General features: G+C 43.3%; 1 protein-coding gene across 1 annotated transcript in view; it reads right to left on the bottom strand.

The window, feature by feature from the left end:
• The window catches only part of GALM (galactose mutarotase), a 53,980-nt gene extending 34,402 nt beyond the window's left edge, over positions 1-19,578 (bottom strand). The window contains exons 1-3 of the mRNA XM_040224664.1: positions 19,133-19,578; positions 8,715-8,869; positions 4,203-4,409 (exon numbers count right to left, since the gene is read on the bottom strand). Of these exons, the coding sequence (XP_040080598.1) occupies positions 4,203-4,409; positions 8,715-8,869; positions 19,133-19,322 (552 nt within the window). The 5' untranslated portion in view covers positions 19,323-19,578. The remainder of the gene's footprint in view (positions 1-4,202; positions 4,410-8,714; positions 8,870-19,132) is intronic.
• Positions 19,579-22,809: the final 3,231 nt, after the last annotated feature.

Genomic DNA, 22,809 nt, shown 5'->3' with positions numbered 1-22,809 from the left:
TAAAGTACAAGCTCAATAGCTGCGGTGCACAGGCTGTTCCTCTGCACCATGTGGGATCTCCCCGGATCAGGGATCTAACCTGTGTCTGACGCACTGGCAGGCGGATTCTTGACCACTGAGCACCAGGGAAACCCTAATAGCAATGTTTTAGAGCTTCCCAGTGAAAGATGTGGGATGGAAAGCAGCTGAGGGCTTTGCTGGGTGAATGCTCAAAAATAAACTACACTGGTAGTTTCCAACTGGGGATGATTTTGCCCCACAGCTGTCCTGAGACGTGTTCGATTGTCATGACCAGGGACAGTCATGCTCCTGGGGAAGCAGTTCTTGGAAGAGGCCATGGATTCTGTCAAACAGCCGACCACGCCCAGGACAGCCTCCCCACCCCTACAATGAGGAATTATCTGGCCCAAAATGTCAACAGTGTTGAGGCTGAGAAATCCTGAGCTGAGGTAAATTGAAGGCTCTGCAGTTTCCTGAGAAGTAGGCAGAAAGAGGCAGTGCGCTCTGGGTATAAACTGGAAACAGATTCTATGGTGAGATGGCCTCAGTCGCACAATCAAATGGAATCATCCTGAGGAGAAAGGCCAAGATTTTAGAGGCCCTGAGAATCGACATCTACACATGACAGAGACTAGTTTATTTACACCACCAAGAGGCTGTTTCTGAGGAACTAGGATCCTCTTGGATTGTCCCAGTGGTCAGGGGTAGGAGTGGGTGGGAAACAAGGCTGGAGCAGAGGCCTCTGCCCACACCTTCTTAGCCACTTCTTTCGACCCTGATCTGACCTGGGAAGGCAGGTCCAGGACGGTAGTGGCCTACATCCCTGCCTATAGCTGTTACAGCCTAGAAGGGTCTCTCCCCTGTGTGACTCTCCCTGTATCACCATCTCATGCCTCAGGCTACTGAGAGCACCGAAGAGGCGCCTGGGACAGAGGAAGAGAATTTGGGACTCTTTCTTTGGCTCTAATTATTTGTTTGATGCTCACCTCAAGGTTGAGTAGCATTCCACTGTATGAATATATCCCTTGTTTATCTGTTCTCCTATTAACAGACTTTTGGGTTGCTTCGAAATTTATTTTTTTTTTTACTATTATGAATAGAGTGTCAGGAATTTCCTTTTACTTTTTTTTTTTTTTAACAATAGGGCAGGAAGAAAATGATTCCATATGAAAGTCACAGACCAATAAACTGAGTCCAAGATGTTGAGAAGAAGTCTGGGAGGAGAAAGAAAGGAACACTAACTAGGCACCCACTCTCTTAGTTGTTGAGTCACTAAACAGCAGTAACATTCCTTCAGTAAAGAAAGCATGCTTTTCAGTTTATGCCTCTCTTACTTGGAATAATGCAATGTCTCCTCCAGTGGAATATTACTGTTGGATTATTTTCTTTTCCAGGCTGATGAAAACTTGGCAAGGAATGCTGATTCACAAACAGAACTGAGGCCCATCCCTGAGTTCAGTGTTTGCTTTCGTTAACTTTGGTTGCTACTATTTGTATTAATAATGTTAACCATTTAGAGCTGACTATGGCTAGGATGGGGCATTAAAGACCTTTTTGTGCATTGCCATGACCACCACCTTAATTCAGCTCTAATCACCTCTAGCAAGATAGACACTGTTGGTTCCTACCCAAAAGCCATCTCCATTATTAGCAAACACCCTCCTTTTCCCCTGGCAGAACACTGACTAGTTGATTCATCCTATATCAGGATATATTCAGGGATAGGACCCCCACCTGGGCCCCAGAGAGCAAACTTTGTCTAATTCCCTCGCTGGTGATTGGGTTAAGCAGAGCATAGGACACACTCTGGCCAACAAAATGTGAGGAAAGTCTGTTGAGGAGCTTCTGGAAAAAGTTTTGTTTCTTCTTAAAAATGGAACATTTGAGATATGAAAAAAAAAGAGTAGGTCCTTTTTTAAAAATCTCTGGATGTGACTAGATGAAAAGGCGACTCATGGAGCTGTGGCAACCATTTTGTAATTATGAGGGGATAAGCCTGAAGACAAAAACACTGAAAAAGCAGAATGGAATGATGGAAGAATTTGAGTCCTTGATAACATACCTACACAGACATACCAGAACCATAACTATTGCTTTTCATCTCAAATTGCCCCAGGCCTGCTTTCATAGCTCTTAAGACAAAGTTTCAGTTTTGTTTTTTTTTAAAGTTCACTCACTTTTGCATTAGATAAGAAAGGAAAAAAAAACCTCAACTAATCTACAATCTACAAACCTTTTCCATTCTTTGAAAAACACCATGCTTTCCTGTCTCTAGGCCTTCAACATTGAAACTTAGAAGTGATGAGTCAAAGCTTGACCCCCCAAGTAGGACAAAAGTTTGCTTATTAAATTTAAAAGACAAACAAAAAGAAAATATATATGATGAGTTGACTACTTTAAATATTAAGTTTTGAGCTATTTTTCCTGGGGAGGGTTTAAAGCACACAATAATGCTTTTCCAGTGGGACAAGAGATGTTCTGAAAATTCAGAGAGACCCCTTGACCCCAGGCTGATTAACTGCCCATCAGCTCTTACATGTCTGCTCCAAAGGCTGGTGGCCCTCACCCACACCCACCCCTGAAGTTAATGGCTGTGGATCTGAGCTGTACTTACTAAGACAGCACACACAAGGGAGTTCGCCCTGACCACTTTTCTGTGTGGGGTCTGTGATCTGGGAAACTATCCAGCCTCTGGGAAAAAAAATTTAGAAATACCTGTCCCTCCAAGTCCTTGTAGGATTGGAAGGGTGGAAAATTCTGGTCAGGAGGGTCCTCCTCTCGGGTAAACAGAAAGAGCCTTAGTGAACCTTGCTTCCCCATTTTGTGTCCTTCATTGGAACACACAGGCAGATGTAATACTTCACACTTAATTTCTCTTTCTATTTCTGAATCTATTCCTTTAGACCATCCCCTTGGTTACAAAAATGTGGGAAATAGTGAAAAATCACCACTATCTGCTACCCACATAATACCATTAATATTTTGTGTTATTTCTGTGAAGTTTTCTTTCTGAACTTATTTTTTAAAGTGGGGTTTTATGCTTATGACTGCAGTCTCTTATGGCTTGTGCATGTTTGTCTTTTTTTTTTTTTTGGTTTGTCTTTAAGATCTCAAGAAGGATGGTTCTTGAACAATAAGGAATGAGCAAGTGAAGAACCATCTTTCTTATTTTCAAAGGAAGAGCTTTGGAAATTATGTAAGGACAAATTAGCTCATGCTATGTGAAAAGATTCTAGAAAAAAATCAACAGATCATCAGCAAACTCCTAAAAAGTATAAAAATGCAAGGTATTACTAGCTGCCTGTGAACATCATCTTGTGGTAGGAAATCGTGCCAAAGTGATTCAAGTATAGTGAGCAATGATGAGCTTCTCAGGTGAAGAGAAAGTCACAGACAGAATCTAGAGTTTAGCTAAGTCTTTTATTCTGTGTCATGTAATAGCTTCCTCAATAAGCTAAAATATTGCCATTAGGGGGGAATGAGGTAGTTTAGAAGGAATTACCTAAGAGGGGCTCTCAGTGTCTTCACACCACTCTTTAGGTGGGTTTGTACAGTGGGAGCACACCAATACTGGCAGTATTTCCTAAAAGGGGCTGGGCTAAGTACGTTTCCAAGGATCCAATGTGGAAAATGCCTTACTTAGAAGTAATTTTTAGGGGAGGGGGAGGAGTGGAATAGGGGAAGCAAATGTAAGCCCTTGTCACAGTTAGAGGAGAGGGAGTTCTTTCTTTTTTTCTTTTAATATTTTAATTTATTTATTTGGCATGCAAACTCTTAGTCACAGCATGTGAACTCTTAGTTTTGGCATGTGGGATCTAGTTCCCTGACCAGGGATCGAACCTGGGACCCCTGCTTTGGGAACTCAGAGTTTTAGCCACTGGACCCCCTGGGAAGTCCCAGATGAGAGGGAGTTCTTGAAATAGCTAGTTTTACCTGTCTGAGCATGTGGGCGGCACAAGCTACTCAATGTATTCCCTTCCCCATAATTTCCATTTGTTGAGCAGCTACTGTGAGTCAGACGCTTTGCTGGGTGCTCTTCCTCACTCAAAGGGTGACCCCATCTCCAGAGTAATTCCCTAGTGGGTTCATCTCTTCAGTCACAGCCCCACCACCCCCAGGTCATTCCACAAAGCTCACTGCAAGAGAGAAGAGGCAAGTGACACTCCACACTACAGCAGGTGAGCAGAGGCAAGTTCACTTACCTGGCCTGCCAGGTTGAAGTAAGAATGATTGGTCAGATTGACCGGGGTGGTCTGACTGGCCTGTGCTCGATAGTTGACCACAAGCTCGCCACCATCCAGCGTGTACGTCACCCAGACTTTTAACTCTCCAGGGTAGCCTTCCTCACCGTCTGGACTGACCCGTGAGAACTCGACACCATTTGACAGCACCCGAGGGGTCCAGAGGACCTGGAAGAAAGTGTTTTCAAAGCTATTTAGTCACTCCAGTGCCGAGCTAAATGCCACATTGCAATATTTAAGGACAGCTTGGAACCTAAAAAATAAAACTAGTGAGGATAACAAAACAGAAGCAGACTCACAAATAGAACAAGCTAGTGTTACCAATGGGGTTACCATAAGGATAGAGGATTAAACGTACAAACGTCTATGTATAAAATAAATAACCTACAAGGATATATTGAACAGCATGGGAAATATAGTCGATAGCTTCCCTTGTGGCTCAGCTGGTAAAGAATCCACCTGCAATGTGGGAGACCTGGGTTTGATCCCTGGGTTGGGAAGATCCCCTGGAGAAGGGAAAGGCTACTCACTCCAGTATTCTGGCCTGGAGAATTCCATGGACTGTATAGTCCATGGGGTCACAAAGAGTTGGACATGACTGAGAGACTTTCACTTTCACTTATAGTAACTTTATTTATTTAGAGAAGAGGTTAATTTTTTTTTTGGCTGCACTGGGTCTTCGTTGTTTCACGGGCTTTTCTATATTTGCAGCGAGTAGGGGCTACTCTCTAGTTGCAATGTGCAGGCTTCTCATTGCGGTGGCTTCTCTTGTGGCAGAGCATGGGCTCTAGGCATGCTGTGGTTCCCAGGCTCTAGAGCACAAGCTCAGTAATTGTGGCACACGGGCTTAGTAGCTCTGCAGCATGTGGGATACTTCAGCACCAGGGATTGAACCTGGGTCTCCTTTACTACTGAACCATCAGGGAAGACCCTATAATAACTTTAAATTGAATATAATCTTTAAAAATCATGAATCGTGATGTTATACACCTGAAATTTGTACATAATCTTCTATGCCTTATTGAGTGCCCCTTATGAGCCCAGGGACTTGCTAGAAACGTCACACACACTATCTTTTCTGTCTCAGGACTGACTTAAAGTGGGTACCATTATCCTCATTTAAAGATGAGAGAGCAGAGGCTCAGAAAGGATAAACTGCTTGTTCAGGTCACACAGCTAGTAAAACGCTGCATTTGAATCAAGTGGTCTAATCCTAGAGCCTGCCTCCTTATTCTCCACCATCAGAGGATGAGGTAGCCAGAGACCTCCAGTCCCTTTGGGGAGCCCTGGGATCACTAGTAAAGGGGACCTTTGCTGACATGAGACCTTCATTTGTTGGGTGCTCATTAGCCACTGACCTGGTGCTTTACATAAACCATTTGATAAGGATTTGGCTGAACCAACTAAAATTACCATTTTTGTAGGTCAAAACAGTTGTGCACTGGCAATTTCATATGGGTACAACTAATGTTATTACCCGCATTTTACAGATAAACAAACTGAGTTCAGTGGTGTTAACTTGCCCTTAATGTGGGAGGTGTTAACTCTACCTCCCACATTCTAGAGGATGGAGTAGAACCCTTTCACACTTCATGCAGTTATTTAAAGGGAAAAAAAATCTTGTTTAAAGTCACATATGTAATGAGCGACAGAGCTAGGGTTCAAACAGCCTGACAGTCTACACTATTCCACAGCTTTACTTTCAGTGAATGTCTAATCCAGTCTTCATTGTCAGCAGTGGAGTTGAGACCAGACACTGTCACTGGAAATACACTTGGAAGACAGTAACTTGTGTGGGCCATAGAGCGGCCCATGAGCCCAGGCTCTGCCTACCCACTCCTGACACAGCCTGCATCTCTCACTGACACTACATATGCCAGGAAGTGGAGCCCAGTAGGAAGAGAGGTCTCTGCCTTCACCTACGGTGAAAGCAGGTGGTATCTGAAACAAATTCAGTGACCTCAGGAAAAAATTAATTTTATACCCTAGTTATCTCCTGGAAATGGTGAACTTTTGAGACACTTAAAATATAAAACCTGGTATATGTGTGATTAAAGAAAAAGGTCAATTGAAGTCAATCCTAAAGGAACTCAGTCCTGAATATTCATTGGAAGGACCGATGCTGAAACTGAAACTCCAATACTTTGGCCACCTGATGTGAAGAACTGACACACTGGAAAAGACCCTGATGCTGGGAAAGACTGAAGGCAGGAGAAGGGGACGACAGAGGATGAGATGGTTGGATGGCATCACCGACTCGATGGACATGAGTTTGAGCAAGCTCTGGGAGTTGGTGATGACAGGGAAGCCTGGCGTGCTGCAGTCTATGGGGTTGCAAAGAGTCAGATACGACTGAGGGACTAAACTGAACTGAACTGAAAGAAAAGGGAATCCCCCAAATGGGAAATTTTATAAATAAAATATGTGAAATAAAATGGTCTTAACTTGCTACCTAGTTTTTCTCCTTTAGAGAAAGGACACAATGGAAAGATTTTTGTGTAAGTCAGTATCATCAGATTAAGTGGAAAGTACAATTCCTATTCACAGGAGAATTTCCCTGATTCAGTAGTTTCCAAATTTTCCGGAAAACTTCCAAATTTGTTTCTCTAGGCCTACTTACACTATTTCTAAGCCTGTCAGGTTATTCAAATTTCATCTTTAAAAAAATGTGTTGGTATAAATAAGAAAACAATTACCTGCAAACCGACAATTATGCACTAATTGTTGAGATCAAAGACAACTGAAAGCAAAGTTCATGTGATACTGCTCATGTTGCTCCATGAAAACCGCATGTCTTAAAACTTCCAATGGCTTCATGATTATATTCAAGTCTTTCCCCACCCTCTGCGGGCTGTTCCACAGCCACTCTCTCAAATATCCACTTATTAAATGACATGCTATCTTTTCTTGAAGAACAGTTCAACTCCAACCTCCCTAGCTGCCATTAACACAGTTCCTGTAGCACACGTCTGGCATCTATATTTTGGGGCTCGTTGCCTATAACTGTTATTCATGTAACTTACTACATGATACTCACTATACTGGAGTATCAGGAATCCCCATCCTATTATGCTGCCTGGTTCACAGAAGAGGCTCAGTAAATACATGGCAGAGAAGGATATAAACACTCACTATCTTTATGTGTTTGTTCCTACAGGGCGTGCCCTGTAAGTAACACCACAGAAAACTCCATGTGGAACACAGGCAGCAGGAAGAAGCTAAAACAAGGGGCTGAGGCTCCTCTGAAGACCCCTGGCCAAACAGAGCTGAACCTAAATTCCTCTGGTTGGGGTTTGCCCATGGACCTGGCATATTCCAGAGACCCTCTGCCCCAATATTGCCAGGACAGAAGCCATCCTCTGCCTTCAGCCGTCTCTGGCATGAGGAGTTTCATCATGGAGGAAAGGGGAAGTGATGGGGCTGTCTGGCTCTAAGCCGCAGACAGCTGATGGAACAGGGGAAACAGAGAGTGACCAACTTCCTTTGGCAGGATAGGTGGCGATTAAGAGGTAGAAAAGAAGAAATTGTGATTCTTAACATGCCATAAATGTTCCTGTCTCCTCTGGCTTTTCTCTAGGAAATCACCTGGGTGGTATAATTTAAAGGAAAGCTAACTACCAAAATTACCTCTCTGAGATTAGACTAGTAAGAGAATCGCTGAGATTAACCTGCAGACTCCCACACAGCTAGGAAAGAACAGGAAGCCAGGCATTCCCACCTCAGGGAGAAGCTGTCTGATCAATCTGTTTTCCTAACCTGGTTTTCCAGGGATTCACTTACGGGATGGGAGTTAATGTGGAAAGGGGGAACTGGGGAGAATCTGACGTCACTTTGAGGTGTGAGACCCTTCACTGGAAGGGTAGCCTGGATGGGGCAGCACAATACATGCCAGTCAGGGTCGGGGGGAAGAGCTTATAGACCAATACTAGCGGGGTGTTGGGTTGGGGGTATGCAGGTGCCTGTGGCAGACAACTGTAGTATAGAAATGAGGGCTTTGGGTCAGGCAGCCCAACTTAGGAGTTGTGTGGCCTTTCAGGGCCTCAGATTTCTCATCTGGTGATACTACGGGGTTCTAATAATGGTGGGAGATAATATATGCAAATGCTTTGTGCAGGAAGTGGTGCATATTGTCTTTAATCCACTTTTCTGTTCTGCCTAAAGTCAACTCTTTGATCCCAAAACTGTGAGACAGGCGTTCATTCCCTGTCTGTTCTAAGTCAAAGGCTGTCATCCTTTCACTCAGGGGCTCCCCTGCCTCCTATAGTCAGATGAGCTAGAGAAAGGTGGGCCGTGGAACACAGCCAGCAATCTCCTTCCTCTCAGGCCCAAACCATGAGAGCAGCCTCTTTCCTGGATCACCCTACCATGCATTGACTCTAGGGCCCAGGGCTGTGCCTGGCAAAGGCAAGGCATGCTTGAAGGTACTTAGTGAGGTGTGCCAGGTGAGGACACTGTGCAATGACTTCAACTCACCTTGTCAAACCCTTTGACTCCTCCATGCAGGCTGTTGGGCCCGTTGTTAACGGCCAGTTTATACTCCTTCCCATCCAACGTGAATGTTCCTTTGGCAATTCGGTTGGCCACCCTGCCAACCACAGCTCCAAAGTAGGGCTGCTTTTGGAGGTACCCTGCAAGGATATGGGATGACAGCGATTTTAAAACCTTCAAACCAAAGCTGAGGCTCATACTGCTGCCCACCACTTCCTTCTAAGGGCAGCTGTAAGTATTAACAACATGGGCATACCACATGTGCATGGAAGCAGGGAAAATTGGTATTCTTTACACACGACCCTTCCCCTTTCCAAAAGTAATTCATATTCTTTACAAACATTTTAAAAGACTAAAGCACAAAGAAGAAACTTAAAGCATCCTGAACTTATCACTAGAGAACCACTGACTGTTGTTTTTTTTTTTTTCACTGACTGTTAGTATTCTTTTTTTTTCGGCTGCGCTGGATCTTTGTTGCTGCACACGAGCTACTCTCTAGTTGCAGCGCACCAGCTTCTCCTGGCAGTAGCTTCTCCTGTTGAGGAGCATGGGTGCTGGGCTCTAGGGCACACAGGCTTCAGCAGTTATGGTGCTCTGAGTTAGTTGTCCCACAGCACGTGGAACCTCCCCAGGTGACGAACTGAACCTATGTCCCCTTCACTGGCAGGCAGATTCTTAACCACTGGACCACCAGGGAAGTGCACCATTTATATTCTTATGTATATCTATATTGTTTATTTCTTTTGCTTGTTGTTTTGGCCACGTAACATGGCTTGCAGGATCCCAGTTCCCTCGTGGTGGTGGTGGTGGTGGTGCTGGTTTAATCACTAAGTTATGTCCGACTCTTGTGAACTGTAGCCTGCCAAGCTCCTCTATCCATGGGATTCTCCAGGCAAGAATACTGGAGTGGGTTGCCATTTCCTTCTCCAGGGGATTTTTCCCAACCGAGGAATTGAACTCGGGTCTCTTGCATTGCAGGCAGATTCTTTACCAACTGAACTACAAGGGAAGCCCCACCAGTTCCCTGATCTCAGATCAACTGAGCGCCTCCTGCAGTGGAAACTCACAGTCCTAACCACTGGAATGCCAGGGAATTCCCTCCTACGTAGATCTGCATATTCCCTTTAACATTTGAGCATACGTGTGCATATGCTTTTCAAATGGGCATCTTTCACTTAGTAACATGCATTTAAGGTTGCTCTATATATTTTTGTGGACTGATTTCTTTCTAGCACAGCATAATATTCCGTTGTCTGGATGTACCACAGTTTATTTATCCATTCACCTATTGAAGGGCATCTTGGTTGCTTCCAAGTTTTGGCAATTATGGATAAAGCTACTATAAATATTCATATGCAGGTTTTTGTATGGACATATATTTCTAACTCCCTTGAGTAAAATACCAAGGAATGTGACTGCTGAATCATATGATAAGAGTATGTTTAATCTTGCAAGAAACTGACAACTATCTCCCAAAGTAGCTATACCATTTTGTATTCCCAGCAATGAATGAGAGTTCCGTTGCTCCATATGCTTGCCAGCATTTGGTGTTGTCAGTGTTGTGGAATTTGGCCATTCTAATAGGTCTCAATGTTGTTTTAATTTCCCTTTCCCTGATGACATATAATGTGGAACAAATTCCATTTGCTTTCCAGGAGCTCAAAAATGTGAAAAACAGGACTTCTGTTCAAAAATCATTTAGCTACATCTCCTTTTGACTCCTACCTTGATTCATTCAACTGGTGTACACCAAGCCCCTACTCGTTGCCAGCCACATACTTGGCTTCGGAAAGAAGGATAAATTCAACAGCAAGCTGCATCATGGACTTGCAAGAATTCTCTCAGAATTCTCTCTGGCAACAATTAATAAGCCCATCAGTAAGAAGCACTTTTCAACCCTTGGTTTAGACAAAGAGTTTTTAAGGATTAAACGGTGAGGATAGCAGAAATGACTGCTCCTAACTGTCTCTGAGAAACTCTTCAGAACAAATGGATTTTCTATTATTTTCTTATGTTACTAAGTCTTTTTTTTTTTTTTTTGGCTGCATTGGGTCTTTGTTGTGGCATGGCAGCTTTTTGTTGCAGCACACAGGCTTTCTCTAGTTGCAGCACAAAAGCCTCTCCTCGAGGTGCTCGGGCTTAGTTGCCCCTCAGCATGTGGGCTCTTAGCTTCCTGACCAGGTATAGAACTCGAGTCTCATGCATTGGAAGGTGGATTCTTAACCACTGGACCACCACGTAAGTCTCTATTACTAAGCTTTTAAATCAAATCAAAATTACAAAAAGTGACAGTCCCCCAAAGTCTGAATAGGGCTAAGAAGCTTGTTTTTGAAATGCAGAAAATACTGTTTTCCAAAAAATAGTAGTAGGGTAAAGAGGGTAGTTTCTAGGTCAAGCCAAGAATGCTGGTTTAATCTAGTCAGTAACTGATGTAGTTTGGCCCCAGGTAAAGAGTATGATGGTATGATCACTCACCTAGAGCAAGACATCCTGAAATGTGAAGTCAAGTGGGCCTTAGAAGGCATCACTACGAACAAAGCTAGTGGAGATGATGGAATTCTGGTTGAGCTATTTCAAATCCTGAAAGATGATGCTGTGAAAGTACTGCACTCAATATGCCAGCAAATTTGGAAAACTCAGCAATGGCCACAGGACTGGAAAAGGTCAGTTTTCATTCCAATCCCAAAGAAAGGCAATGCCAAAGAATGCTCAAACTACCGCACAATTGCACTCATCTCACACACTAGTAAAGTAATGCTCAAAATTCTCCAAGCCAGGCTTCAGCAATACGTGAACTGTGAACTTCCAGATGTTCAAGTTGGTTTTAGAAAAGGCAGAATACTAGAGATCAAATTGCCAACATCCGCTGGATCATAGAAAAAGCAAGAGAGTTCCAGAAAAACATCTACTTCTGCTTTATTGACTATGCCAAAGCCTTTGACTGTGTGGATCACAATAAACTGTGGAAAATTCTTCAAGAGATGGGAATACCAGACCACCTGACCTGCCTCTTGAGAAATCTGTATGCAGGTCAGGAAGCAACAGTTAGAACTGGACATGGAACAACAGACTGGTTCCAAATAGGAAAAGGAGTACATCAAGGCTGTATATTGTCACCCTGCTTATTTAACTTATATGCAGAGTACATCATGAGAAACACTGGGCTGGAAGAAGCACAAGCTGGAATCAAGATTGCCGGGAGAAATATCAATAACCTCAGATATGCAGATGACACCACCCTTATGGCAGAAAGTGAAGAGGAACTAAAAAGCCTCTTGAGGAAAGGGAAAGAGGAGAATGAAAAAGTTGGCTTAAAGCTAAACATTCAGAAAACTAAGATCGTGGCATTCAGTCCCATCACTTCATGGCAAATCATGGGGAAACAGTGGAAACAGTGTCAAATCACTGCAGATGGTGACTGCAGCCATGAAATTAAAAGACGCTTACTCCTTGGAAGAAAAGTTATGACCAATCTAGATAGCATATTGAAAAGCAGAGACATTACTTTGCCAACAAAGGTCCGTCTAGTCAAGCCTATGGTTTTTCCAGTGGTCATGTATGGATGTGAGAGTTGGACTATAAAGAAAGCTGAGCGCAAAGAATTGATGTTTTTGAATTGTGGTGTTGGAGAAGACTCGAGAGTCCCTTGGACTGCAAGGAGATCCAACCAGTCCATCCTAAAGGAGATCAGTCCTGAGAATTCATTGGAAGGACCAATGTTGAAGCTGAAACTCCAGTACTTTGGCCACCTGACGCATAGAGCTGATTTATTTGAAAAGACCCTGATGCTGGGAAAGGTTGAAGGCAGGAGGAGAAGGGGACGACAGAAGATGAGATGGTTGGATGCCATTATCCACTCAATGGGCATGAGTTTGAGTAAACTCCAGGAGTTGGTGATGGACAGGGAGCCCTGGCGTGCTACAATCCATGGGGTCACAAAGAGTCGGACACGACTGAATGACTGAACTGAACTGATGTAGGGTAAACGGTAAAGAAAAAGTTTGTCCCTCTTTTCTGGGCAAGGGACTGGCCAGAATATGTTAATAAATGGGGTATGGTCTTCTCCACTCCTCAAACATCCCAAGGATTCCAGCTATGACATCTACCTCAGACAGCCCAAACCTTAACAAGAGTGCCCTGAAAGTCTCAAATAAAATTGCACAGGATTCTCGGACAAACCCTTCACACCCTTAATGACTTTCTTTTGGCCTTCTGAGGAAAATCAACACTAGTTTAACTGACAAGCCCTTTAAATATCCCAGATCTTTTATATGTTTTACAATCGCTGCTGGTTGTCCCAAATGAATCTCCATGCCATTTTGTGCAGTGTTAACAAAGTGAAATAGGACGTTTGAGGAGTGTGAAGGAAGATATTTGGGGGCAAAGGAAGTAAAGACGATTAAAATTATTAATTGTTCAATATAGTCCGACACAATCATGGCCAATAGCACGTTTAATCATTATCTATTTGTTTCAGGTGAGGAAATAGTTCTAGAGAGGTTAAATAATTTGCCCAAGGTCACAGAGCTATAAGGGACAAAGCAGAGATTTTAAACTAGGAATCCTTAATGCTTCTAAAAGGACACTCTTGGGCATCTATAATATGAAACTGCAGCCTCTAAACTGGTCCCTTTTCCCATCACCACCTCTTATAAACTCAGGTTTTCTAAAAGCACTAAGTTGATTTTTTTTCTAATCTTTTCATAATACCTCTCATGGCAGTAACAGCTGGGTGTTGGTGGCAACTGGGGTGAAGATGAAAAGAAAGGAATCGTGCTGATTATCTGGGTAGATTATTTCTACCTGTAGCTCATAAGCAAATATTCTCACCAAGGTTTTGAAAGAAGTCATAATGACAGCAAGTGGGACACGCAGATGAAAAAACATTAAAAAATATTTTCAAGGGACTTTCCTGGTGGTCCAGTGGTAAAGAATCAGCCTTCCAATCCAGGGGACATAGGTTTGATCCCTGGTCAGGGAACTAAGGTCCTGTATGCCTAGGGGCAACTAAGCTTGCACGTCACAACTAGAAAAGGCTGCACACTACAACGAAGACCCAGCAAGTCAAAAAAGAAGAAAAAAAATTTTCAATACAAAAAATGGCAGAAGAAAAACCTCACAGGAGGCATTACTGATTTTTCTAGCCCATAACTGAAAGATCATACGATTTACCTCTTTAGAATTCTACAGAACAAAGATCTCATTTCCTAGGGAGTATGTGAACTATTCTGACCTCCATTCATGGCCATCATCCACGTAGTTTATATAATCTATCTGGGAAATCAGAGAGTTCACATCTAACCTGGCAATTACAAAAGGACCATGTCTCATAGAATTATCCATGCTTAGCTCTTCCCTGTGGCTCAAAACATTTTGGGGACATAGTCATGTGACGATAAATCCTGACTCTGTCACATTTTATTGCTTTAAATTACTTGCCCCAGTTTGTTTATATAATACTTACTCAAACATTTGAAGACTATACAGTGAAAATCCAGCCTTCTTCCTATCCCTGTACCACAGCTACCCAGAGTTCCTTCTGAAACACAACCTCTGTTGCCAATTTCTTAACACGGGTTTTAATACACTAGAATTGATCAAAATAGTAATATACTGCCATTCACACTATTATGACTGAGACAATTATGCTTCCCATAATGACATATATGAAGTTCAACCCTGAAGATGGCTGAACATATCAGAAAGTCTTCCCATAATAAGAAAAAAAGAGAAGCTAAAGGCAAAAGAGAAAAGGAAAGATATACCCATTTGAATACAGAGTTCCAAAGAATAGCAAGGAGAGATAAGAAAGCCTTCCTCAGTGATCAGTGCAAAGAAATACAGGAAACAAAAGAATGGGAAAGACTAGAGATCTCTTCAAGAAAATTAGAGATACCAAGGGAACATTTCATGCAAAGACAAGCACAATAAAGACAAAAATATTATGGACCTAACAGAAGCAGAAGATATTAAGAAGAGGCGGCAAGAATACACAGAAAAACTATACAAAAAAGATCTTCATGAGCCAGATAACCATGATGGTGTGATCACTCACCTAGAGCCAGACATCCTGGAATTTCAAGTCAACTAGGCCTTAGGAAGCATCACTATGAAAAAAGCTAGTGGAGGTGATAGAATTCCAGTTGAGCTATTTCAAATCCTGAAAGATGATGCTGTGAAAGTGCTGCACTCAATATGCCAGCAAATCTGGAAAACTCAGCAGTGGCCACAGGACCGGAAAAGATCAGTTTTCATTCCAATCCCCAAAAAAGGTAATGCCAAAGAATGCTCAAACTACCGCACAATTGCACTCATCTCACACACTAGCAAAGTAATGCTCAAAATTCTCCAAGCCAGGCTTCAACAACACATGAACTGTGAACTGCCAGATGTTCAAGCTGGATTGAGAAAAGGCACAGGAACCAGAAATCAAATTGCCAACATCCCCTGGATCATCGAAAAAGGAAGTTCCAGAAAAACATCTACTTTTGCTTTATTGACTACACCAAACCCTTTGACTGTGTGGATCACCACAAACTGTGGAAAATTCTTAAAGAGATGGGAATACCAGACCACCTGACCTGCCCTCTCAGAAATCTGTATGCAGGTCAAGAAGCAACAGTTAGAACTGGACATGGAACAACACACTGGTTCCAAATTGGGAAGGAGTACGTCAAGGCTGTATATTGTCACTCTGCTTATTTAACTTATATGCAGAGTACATCATGAGAAATGCCGGGCTGGATGAAGCACAGGCTGGAATTAAGACTGCCGGGAGAAATATCAATAACCTCAGATATGCAGATGACACCACCCTTATGGCAGAAAGTGAAGAACTAAAGAGCCTCTTAATGAAAGTTAAAGAGGAGAATGAGAAAGTTGGCTTAAAACTCAAGATTCAGGAAACTAAGATCATGGCATTCGGTCCCATCACTTCATGGAAACAGTGAGAGACTTTTCTTTTGGGGGGGGGGGGGACTCCAAAATCAGTGCAGATGGTGACTGCAGCCATGAAATTAAAAGACACTTGCTCCTTGGAAGAAAAGCTATGACCAACCTGAACAGCATATTAAAAAGCAGAGACATTACTTTTCCAACAAAAGTCCGTCTTGTTAAAGCAATGGTTTTTCCAGTAGTCATGTATGGATGTGAAAGTTGGACCATAAAGAAAGCTGAGCACCGAAGAATTAATGCTTTTGGACTGTGGCATTGGGGAAGACTCTTTAGAGTCCCTAGGACAGCAAGGAGATCCAACCAGTCCATCCTAAAGGAGATCAGTCCTGAATATTCATTGGAAGGACTGATGCTGGAACTGAAACTCCAATACTTTGGCCACCTGATGAGAAGAACCGACTCACTGGAAAAGACTGTGATGCTGGGAAAGACTGAAAGCGAGAGAAGGGGACGACAGAGGATGAATTGGTTGGATGGCATCACTGACGTGATGGACATGAATTTGAGTAGGCTCTGGGAGTTGGTGATGGACAGGGAAACCTGGTGTGCTGCAGTCCCTGGGGCTGCAAAGAGTTGGACACAACTGAGTGACTCAACTGAACTCTCATAATGACATATATGAAGTTCATCCCTGAAGATGGCTGAACATATCAGAATGTCTTACTTGATATTCTAAACACTTCTTTGTCTTTTGAAAATAGCTTGCTTTCCTTTTTAAATAAACCATTAAATGATCTAAATTATAGCATAAGGTTGCAAATGTCTCTCAATCCAGCACCTGGAATACTTCACTATTTTTTTTTTTGATGTGCCACCCAGCTTGCAGGATCTTAGTTCCCCAACTAGGGATGGAAACTGTGCCCCTTCCAGTGGAATGGAAGCTCGGAGTCCTGACTACTGGACCACCAGGGAATTCCCAGTATCTAGAATATACTTTAGATGCTTTGATTCGACCTGGCATTTTGTGGCACCAGTCATGGATGCTGACAAAAGAATGTCATTTAACTTTCTCAAGATATGTTAATGACATGGGGTGGGGGGCAATACAGTCAATAAAAGCTAAATCACTGTAATCCAAGGGGATCTACTTTTTTTCTCCCTTTTAAGAACATTTGGGAATAATACTTTATTTCACCTCCTGCTGCTGCTGCTGCTAAGTCGCTTCAGTCGTGTTCGACTCTGTGAGACCCCACAGATGGCAGCCCACCAGGCTCCCCCATCCTTGGGATTCTCCAAGCAAGAACACTGGAGTGGGTTGCCATTTCCTTCTCCAATGCATGAAAGTGAAAATCAAAGTGAAGTCACTGTCGTGTCCGAGTGCTAGCAACCCCATGGACTGCAGCCCACCAGGTCCACCGTACACGGGATTTTCCAGGCAAGAGTACTGGAGTGGGTTTCTTTCACCTAGACTCCCACAAAACTCAGAGACTCACAGAGATAACGTATTCAACATTACTGCACTCACAAAATTGGCACTTCTATGCCTACTAAGAATCTCGTGCTTCCCAGGTGCCATATCATCATCATGGCACACTTTTCATACGAATTGTGCAAAGATGCCTTTTGTTTTAAGATCCATGTGACTCTTATATCAGAACTAAAATTAAGAACTTTCCTGGTGGTCCAGTGGCTAAGACACCATGCTCCTAATACAGGGGTCCCAGATTTGATCCCTGGTCGGGAAATATACCCCACATGACGCAACTAAGAGTTTGCATGCTGCAACAGAGATCGAAGATCCTGAGTGCCGCAACTAGGACCCAATAAAACAAGCAAATAAATATTATTAATAAAAAAATAATTAAAACTAGCAAGAAATGAGTGTGTGTACAAGTGGAAGGAGGGGAGGGGAGAGTAGTTACCTTCTGAATGGTGATAAGGCAGAGATGGAAATGAGGTGATAAACGCAGATACCACTTCTCATCTCCAGTGCTTTATAGGCTCAGAAAGTCTAGGTCATCTATCCAATTCTCCTTGGACTCCATGGGCAATTTTGCACCAGTTAAGTAATCTCTGTGATTCTGTTTCCACCGAGCAAATGCTAACAGAGAGATGACTCAGCAAAAGTGATTCTAAAGCATTCTCTTTTGTCACTTGTCAACTCTCTTGCCTTCTGACTCTGAAGACAGGAGATAGAAACATCCACCCCAAAAACTGAAAGGGATGTAGAGAGTTAAAAGGAAAGTGGAGCTGATTTTCCCAGCCCCTGCATCTTCCTACCACTGAGTCTCCTATAATAGGCTTGCTGAAATTACCAAAGAAATTCTGCTGAATGTTACCTACACCTTCTCCAAGCCAAGCTGGGGAGGCTCCAAGGTAGTTAAAGACAACCAACCAGAGGGCAAGGAATAGAATCCTCAGGAATATTTAGAAAACATTTTTGTTAAGGAAATGAAGAGCCAATTTCAGTCTGCTAAGGGAAAACCAATTCTGTTTTCTGTTGACCTCCCATCCTGGGCTATGTTGCTAAAGAAGCAGACAGACAGAAAGACACACACCTAGAGGAAAACCTCAAACCTCCTCTCTAACAGATTTTATCCACACGCTTACCACTGAGCAGAGAATTAATTCTCAAGCAGTTGCCCTTTGCTAACTTTATTTTGATCTCTTTTTCTCTCTAGCTATTCAGTGTGCCAAGAGACAGCAAGCACTATGTACATTTTCCTTTGCCCCAGTGAAAATGCAGTTTTAATTATTTGTTTATGCCATTATTTGGCTAAGGTCTATCTCCACATCTAAACTGCAAGCTGCATGAGGGTGGGGACCTGTCTCCTGGAATGAGATAATTGAATCAACAATGATTGAATGCATGAATTAATACACGTTCTTAGCTGTAATGTATTTTTGCAGAATAAAATCTATCCCAGTCATAAGGAGACTCATTTCTCGACAGTAAATGGTCTTCTTTCAGTACATGGTTATTTATTAGCCAGGGGGTGTGGGACACCGAACTCCACAGAACAAAGCAGATAAGCTTCTGCACCCGCTGAGCTTACCTTACGGAGCATTTCTGAAACAACCAGACCTCAAAGAGAATCTGATCAAGCAGAAAAGAAGTAGAAGACGCACGTCTTTGATTTTGTCCCCCCTTCTTCAGAAATGGCAAGAGCTGGGAGCCACACCCCCTCCAGCCCGTACGTCTCTTCTCCCGTCCTCTGAGATCAGGCAGTCAAAGATCACTCCAGGGTTGCTGAAGTTTTATCTTTCCCTCAACTGACTTTTTAATTAAGGAAAAGCCTGAATGTATACCCGGAAGCTAACTCCTACGGCAGTTTCTGTTCACTTTGTCTTTTCCCAAACACTGGATCGCAACACACTGAGTCAGCTGGATCTAAGCGGTCACAAGCTCGGTACTTCCCCTCGGTCCCCGCATCCCTGGCTGCTGGTGTGGGGCAGTGTGCGCGGCGGGCCTGGGCCCCGTCTGCAGCCCGGGGCGGAATTCAACCCACCTTCCAACTCGTCAAAGCCGAGCACCACATCTGAGGCTCTGCCCTGCCTGTCTTTGACCTCCAGGGCTGTGATGGTGCCGCCCCAGGAGATGATGTCCACTCTCAGCTGGTCTGACTGCAGCTGGAACTTCTCCACTGTTCCTGCTCCCAGGGGCAGGTCTCCAAACACGGCTCTGGTCACCGAAACCATGCTGAGCTCAGAGTGTGCAGCTGCTCCCCGTCCTTCGAACTCCCGCCGCTAAACCTGGAGCCGCAGAAATTTACTGGAGAAGGGGCGGGACGCGGCTCACACTCCTCCCCTTTCTTGATTGGATTTTTGGGAGTGACCACTCCCGCAAAAAAATATCCTCTGGGACTTCTCTAAATCATTCCTCTGCCTGAGGGAAGGCAAAGTTTCCAGCGAGGCTGGCAATTTCCAGTCAGTTCTTTTCTTTTGGAACCCTGACTGCATTGCATGTTGGGAATGGTAGTTTTTGGAATGTGAAATTGCATTTTGGGGCCTGTAGTCTTTCTAAACCGAAATCCTGAATCGGCAGTGTTCTACCGTTTTTCGGGCACGAAGTTCTCAACAAGCAAAGATTCATCCGTTAATGGTGGCTGACTTTCAGATAGTGAAAGTGAAGTCGCTCAGTCGTGTCCGACTCTTTGTGACCCGGTGGACTGTAGCCTACCAGGCTTCTCAGTCCATGGGATTTTCTAGGCAAGAGTACTGGAGTGGTTTGCCATTTCCTTCTCCAGGGGATCTTCCCCACCCAGGGTTCGAACCCGGGTCTCCCGCATTGTAGGCAGCCGCTTTACCCTCTGAGCCAGCGACTTTCAGATAAGACGCTGAAAAATGAAGAGATGAGAATTAGGAATAGTGAGGAGAGGAGATCTTGGGGGGGAATTTTGATTTTTAACTCTTTGACCCGGTGGGAAAGAAGTACAAAGCTAATTTAGAAAAGGGGTAAATAACTGCAGGTTTCTCTGGACACTGACTGAGGATCCATTCTGTTTGTCCCACACAAACAACTCTGAAGGTGTTTCTGCTGGAGCCACTGCGGAAAGGCTCTCCAGACTACCAGCCTGGAGCAGCAGCCTGCAGAGGTTCCCATATAGAGATTAGGACATAGTTTATACAGAGGCAGTCTCTGACTTTCTTTTCCTCAGGGAACTGGGAAAGGACCTTAGGTATATATACCCACTCTTATTCCTAAAATCCAAAGTTCCTTTAAAAAGGGATCAAGGATAAATATTTGTTAAGGTCCTAATAAATGTCAGATACTGTACTTTGATTGCTTCCCAGTTGACTCAGTGGTAATGAATCCGCCTGCCAGTGTAGGAGAGGCTGGTTCCTTGGATCAGGAAGATGCCTTGGAAAAGGAAATGGCAACCTACTCCAGTATTGTTGCCTGGAAAATTCCATGGACAGAGGAGCCTGGTGGACTACAGTCCATAGGGTTGAAAAGAGTCAGACACAATTGAGTGAGTGAACATGCAGTACTTTTATTATCTCCTTTGCATAAGCAGAAAAATGTTTTAAGTATATACTGCTAGAAAAGATACAGAGGTCATGGATAATTATTATGCTTTGATGTGCCACAGAATTATCTATAAAGATTAAAAAAAAAAAAAACATATCCCCAGGCCCGTACCTGGAGTTTCTGATTCTGTGAGTCTAGGGTGAAACTCAGGAATCTCCTTTTCTCACAGATTCCTCATGGTATTTTAATGCAGTCTATCTGGAACCAGACCTTGAGAAATACTGCTCCAGGTTTTGATGACTAATCTCAGATGGTTTTGGTTTTTCTTCCCCTACTGATGGCAGAGGACTAAAATAGAGATATGAAAGGCCTTATTAGGATTGTCAAATAAAATACAGGGGCCTGGTATTTCTTTCCTAAATCTGTCCAGACAGTACTGGGCCTAGGAAGGGGAAGGATTCTGGAATCCTAACAACATGTTTTACTCGGCTGTCTGTATACTCATCTCATCTTTGCTTGATACTGCTTTTGTTTTGGTTTCTAGATACTTCAGAGGGGATCCAACTAGACAATGTGTGATCAGTTGTTCAATCGTGTCCAGCTCTTTGTGGCCCCATTCACTGTAGCCTGCCAGGCCCCTCTGTCCATGGGATTCTTCAGGCAAGAATACTGGAGCAGGTTGCCGTTTCCTTCTCCCAGGTATCTTCCCGACTCACTGATTGAAACTGGGTCTCCTGCTTGGCAGGCAGATTCTTTACTACTGAGTAACCTAGGAGGCCAGCTAGACTATGGTGAAAGCCAAAATACACCTATGTCTAGGGAATTGGGAGAATTGGGATCACGCTCTGGGAATCAAGTGCTAAAAAAACAAAACTGTCTCTCAGTCATGTCTGTGTAGTTTGAAGGAATATTTAACATTCTTGTCACAAAGCCTCAATTCTCATTCATGAATCAAGGGAGTTCTGATAGAAAAGGGAAAAAGAGAACTTGTAACAAGCTTCAGTGAAGCATAACATATAATAACAAAAGACCCAAACAAGTCAAATTATAGACTGTACTGCACTTACACAATAATGGCTAGGTACTGTTAGTGCTGCTTCATCAGAAATTCTCATAAACTCTGCCACCCTCATCAACCCACTTAACATTTATGTCTGATTCATACATTGCCCTTCTGGCAATGCTGTATTAGCAAGGATGACTTAGAATCTCTTCTGTGATCAGGAAGACCAAATTTTCTTTTCTCAGCCACCGGTTCTCAATGTTCTGCCAAGCTCATGTTGTCACAGAAATAAACAAATGCATTTGGATGGCCAAAGCCGAGTATCACTGTGGGTGTCTTATAACTTGGCTTGGTAGAAAATGAAACATACCATGATGCCTCTCTAACAACCTAAATTTTCCTTTAGGTTTGAACGGTTTAACATAGTGTCCCACTTTGTGCTAAGTCAGCTGTCAGGCACAAATCTTGATTTTTCTTACCAAAATGTCTTATTTTCCTAGTCCTACAGTAATACTTTATAGGAATATCTGTGAACTTAAAAAAAAGAAGAAGCCATTTAAATCTAAAGAAATAGTCTCCATCCCAAATGTTGGATTGGGTTAAAAACAAAGTAGTAATTTTGAGAGTGAAGCACTGTCAAATTTTAGGGGATATTTATTTTTACTTGGAGGGTAGAGGCTAAGGGTTTGGTTATGAGACAAAGAGTGTAAGAATTGTGATAGTTATGTCAAAGAGGAGTTACAGAGAATACCTTTTCTTTCCACCAGAGAGTGAGGTATAGGGAGAATAGGTCAAGAATAAGGTCTGTTTTTCTTCCCAGATGGAGGTTAGTCCCCAAAGCTGAGTGCTAGGAAAGTCAGGAATGAGGAATCTTGGTTTCTGGGCCCCACCTCCTCCTTCTACACAGAAACTGAGGTGGGCCCATCAGACCCTAAGCCCATGAAGATCAAGGCTCCAAAACCTTAAGCTGTTGACAGGCTGCTACTCAGAGGAAACTCTCTGAGATACCGTAATACTAAACTCTCTGAGACACAATAATAGCTGCTGCTGCTGCTGCTAAGTTGCTTCAGTTGTGTCCGACTCTGTGTGACCCCATAGATGGCAGCCCACCAGGCTCCTCCGTCCCTGGGATTCTCCAGGCAAGAACACTGGAGTGGGTTGCCATTTCCTTCTCCAATGCATGAAAGTGGAAAGTGAAAGTGAAGTTGCTC

Source organism: Oryx dammah, unplaced genomic scaffold (assembly GCF_014754425.2).
Source record: "Oryx dammah isolate SB20612 unplaced genomic scaffold, SCBI_Odam_1.1 HiC_scaffold_25, whole genome shotgun sequence".
Taxonomy (NCBI): Eukaryota; Metazoa; Chordata; class Mammalia; order Artiodactyla; family Bovidae; genus Oryx; species Oryx dammah.
This window is presented reverse-complemented; position numbering and strand designations above follow the sequence as displayed.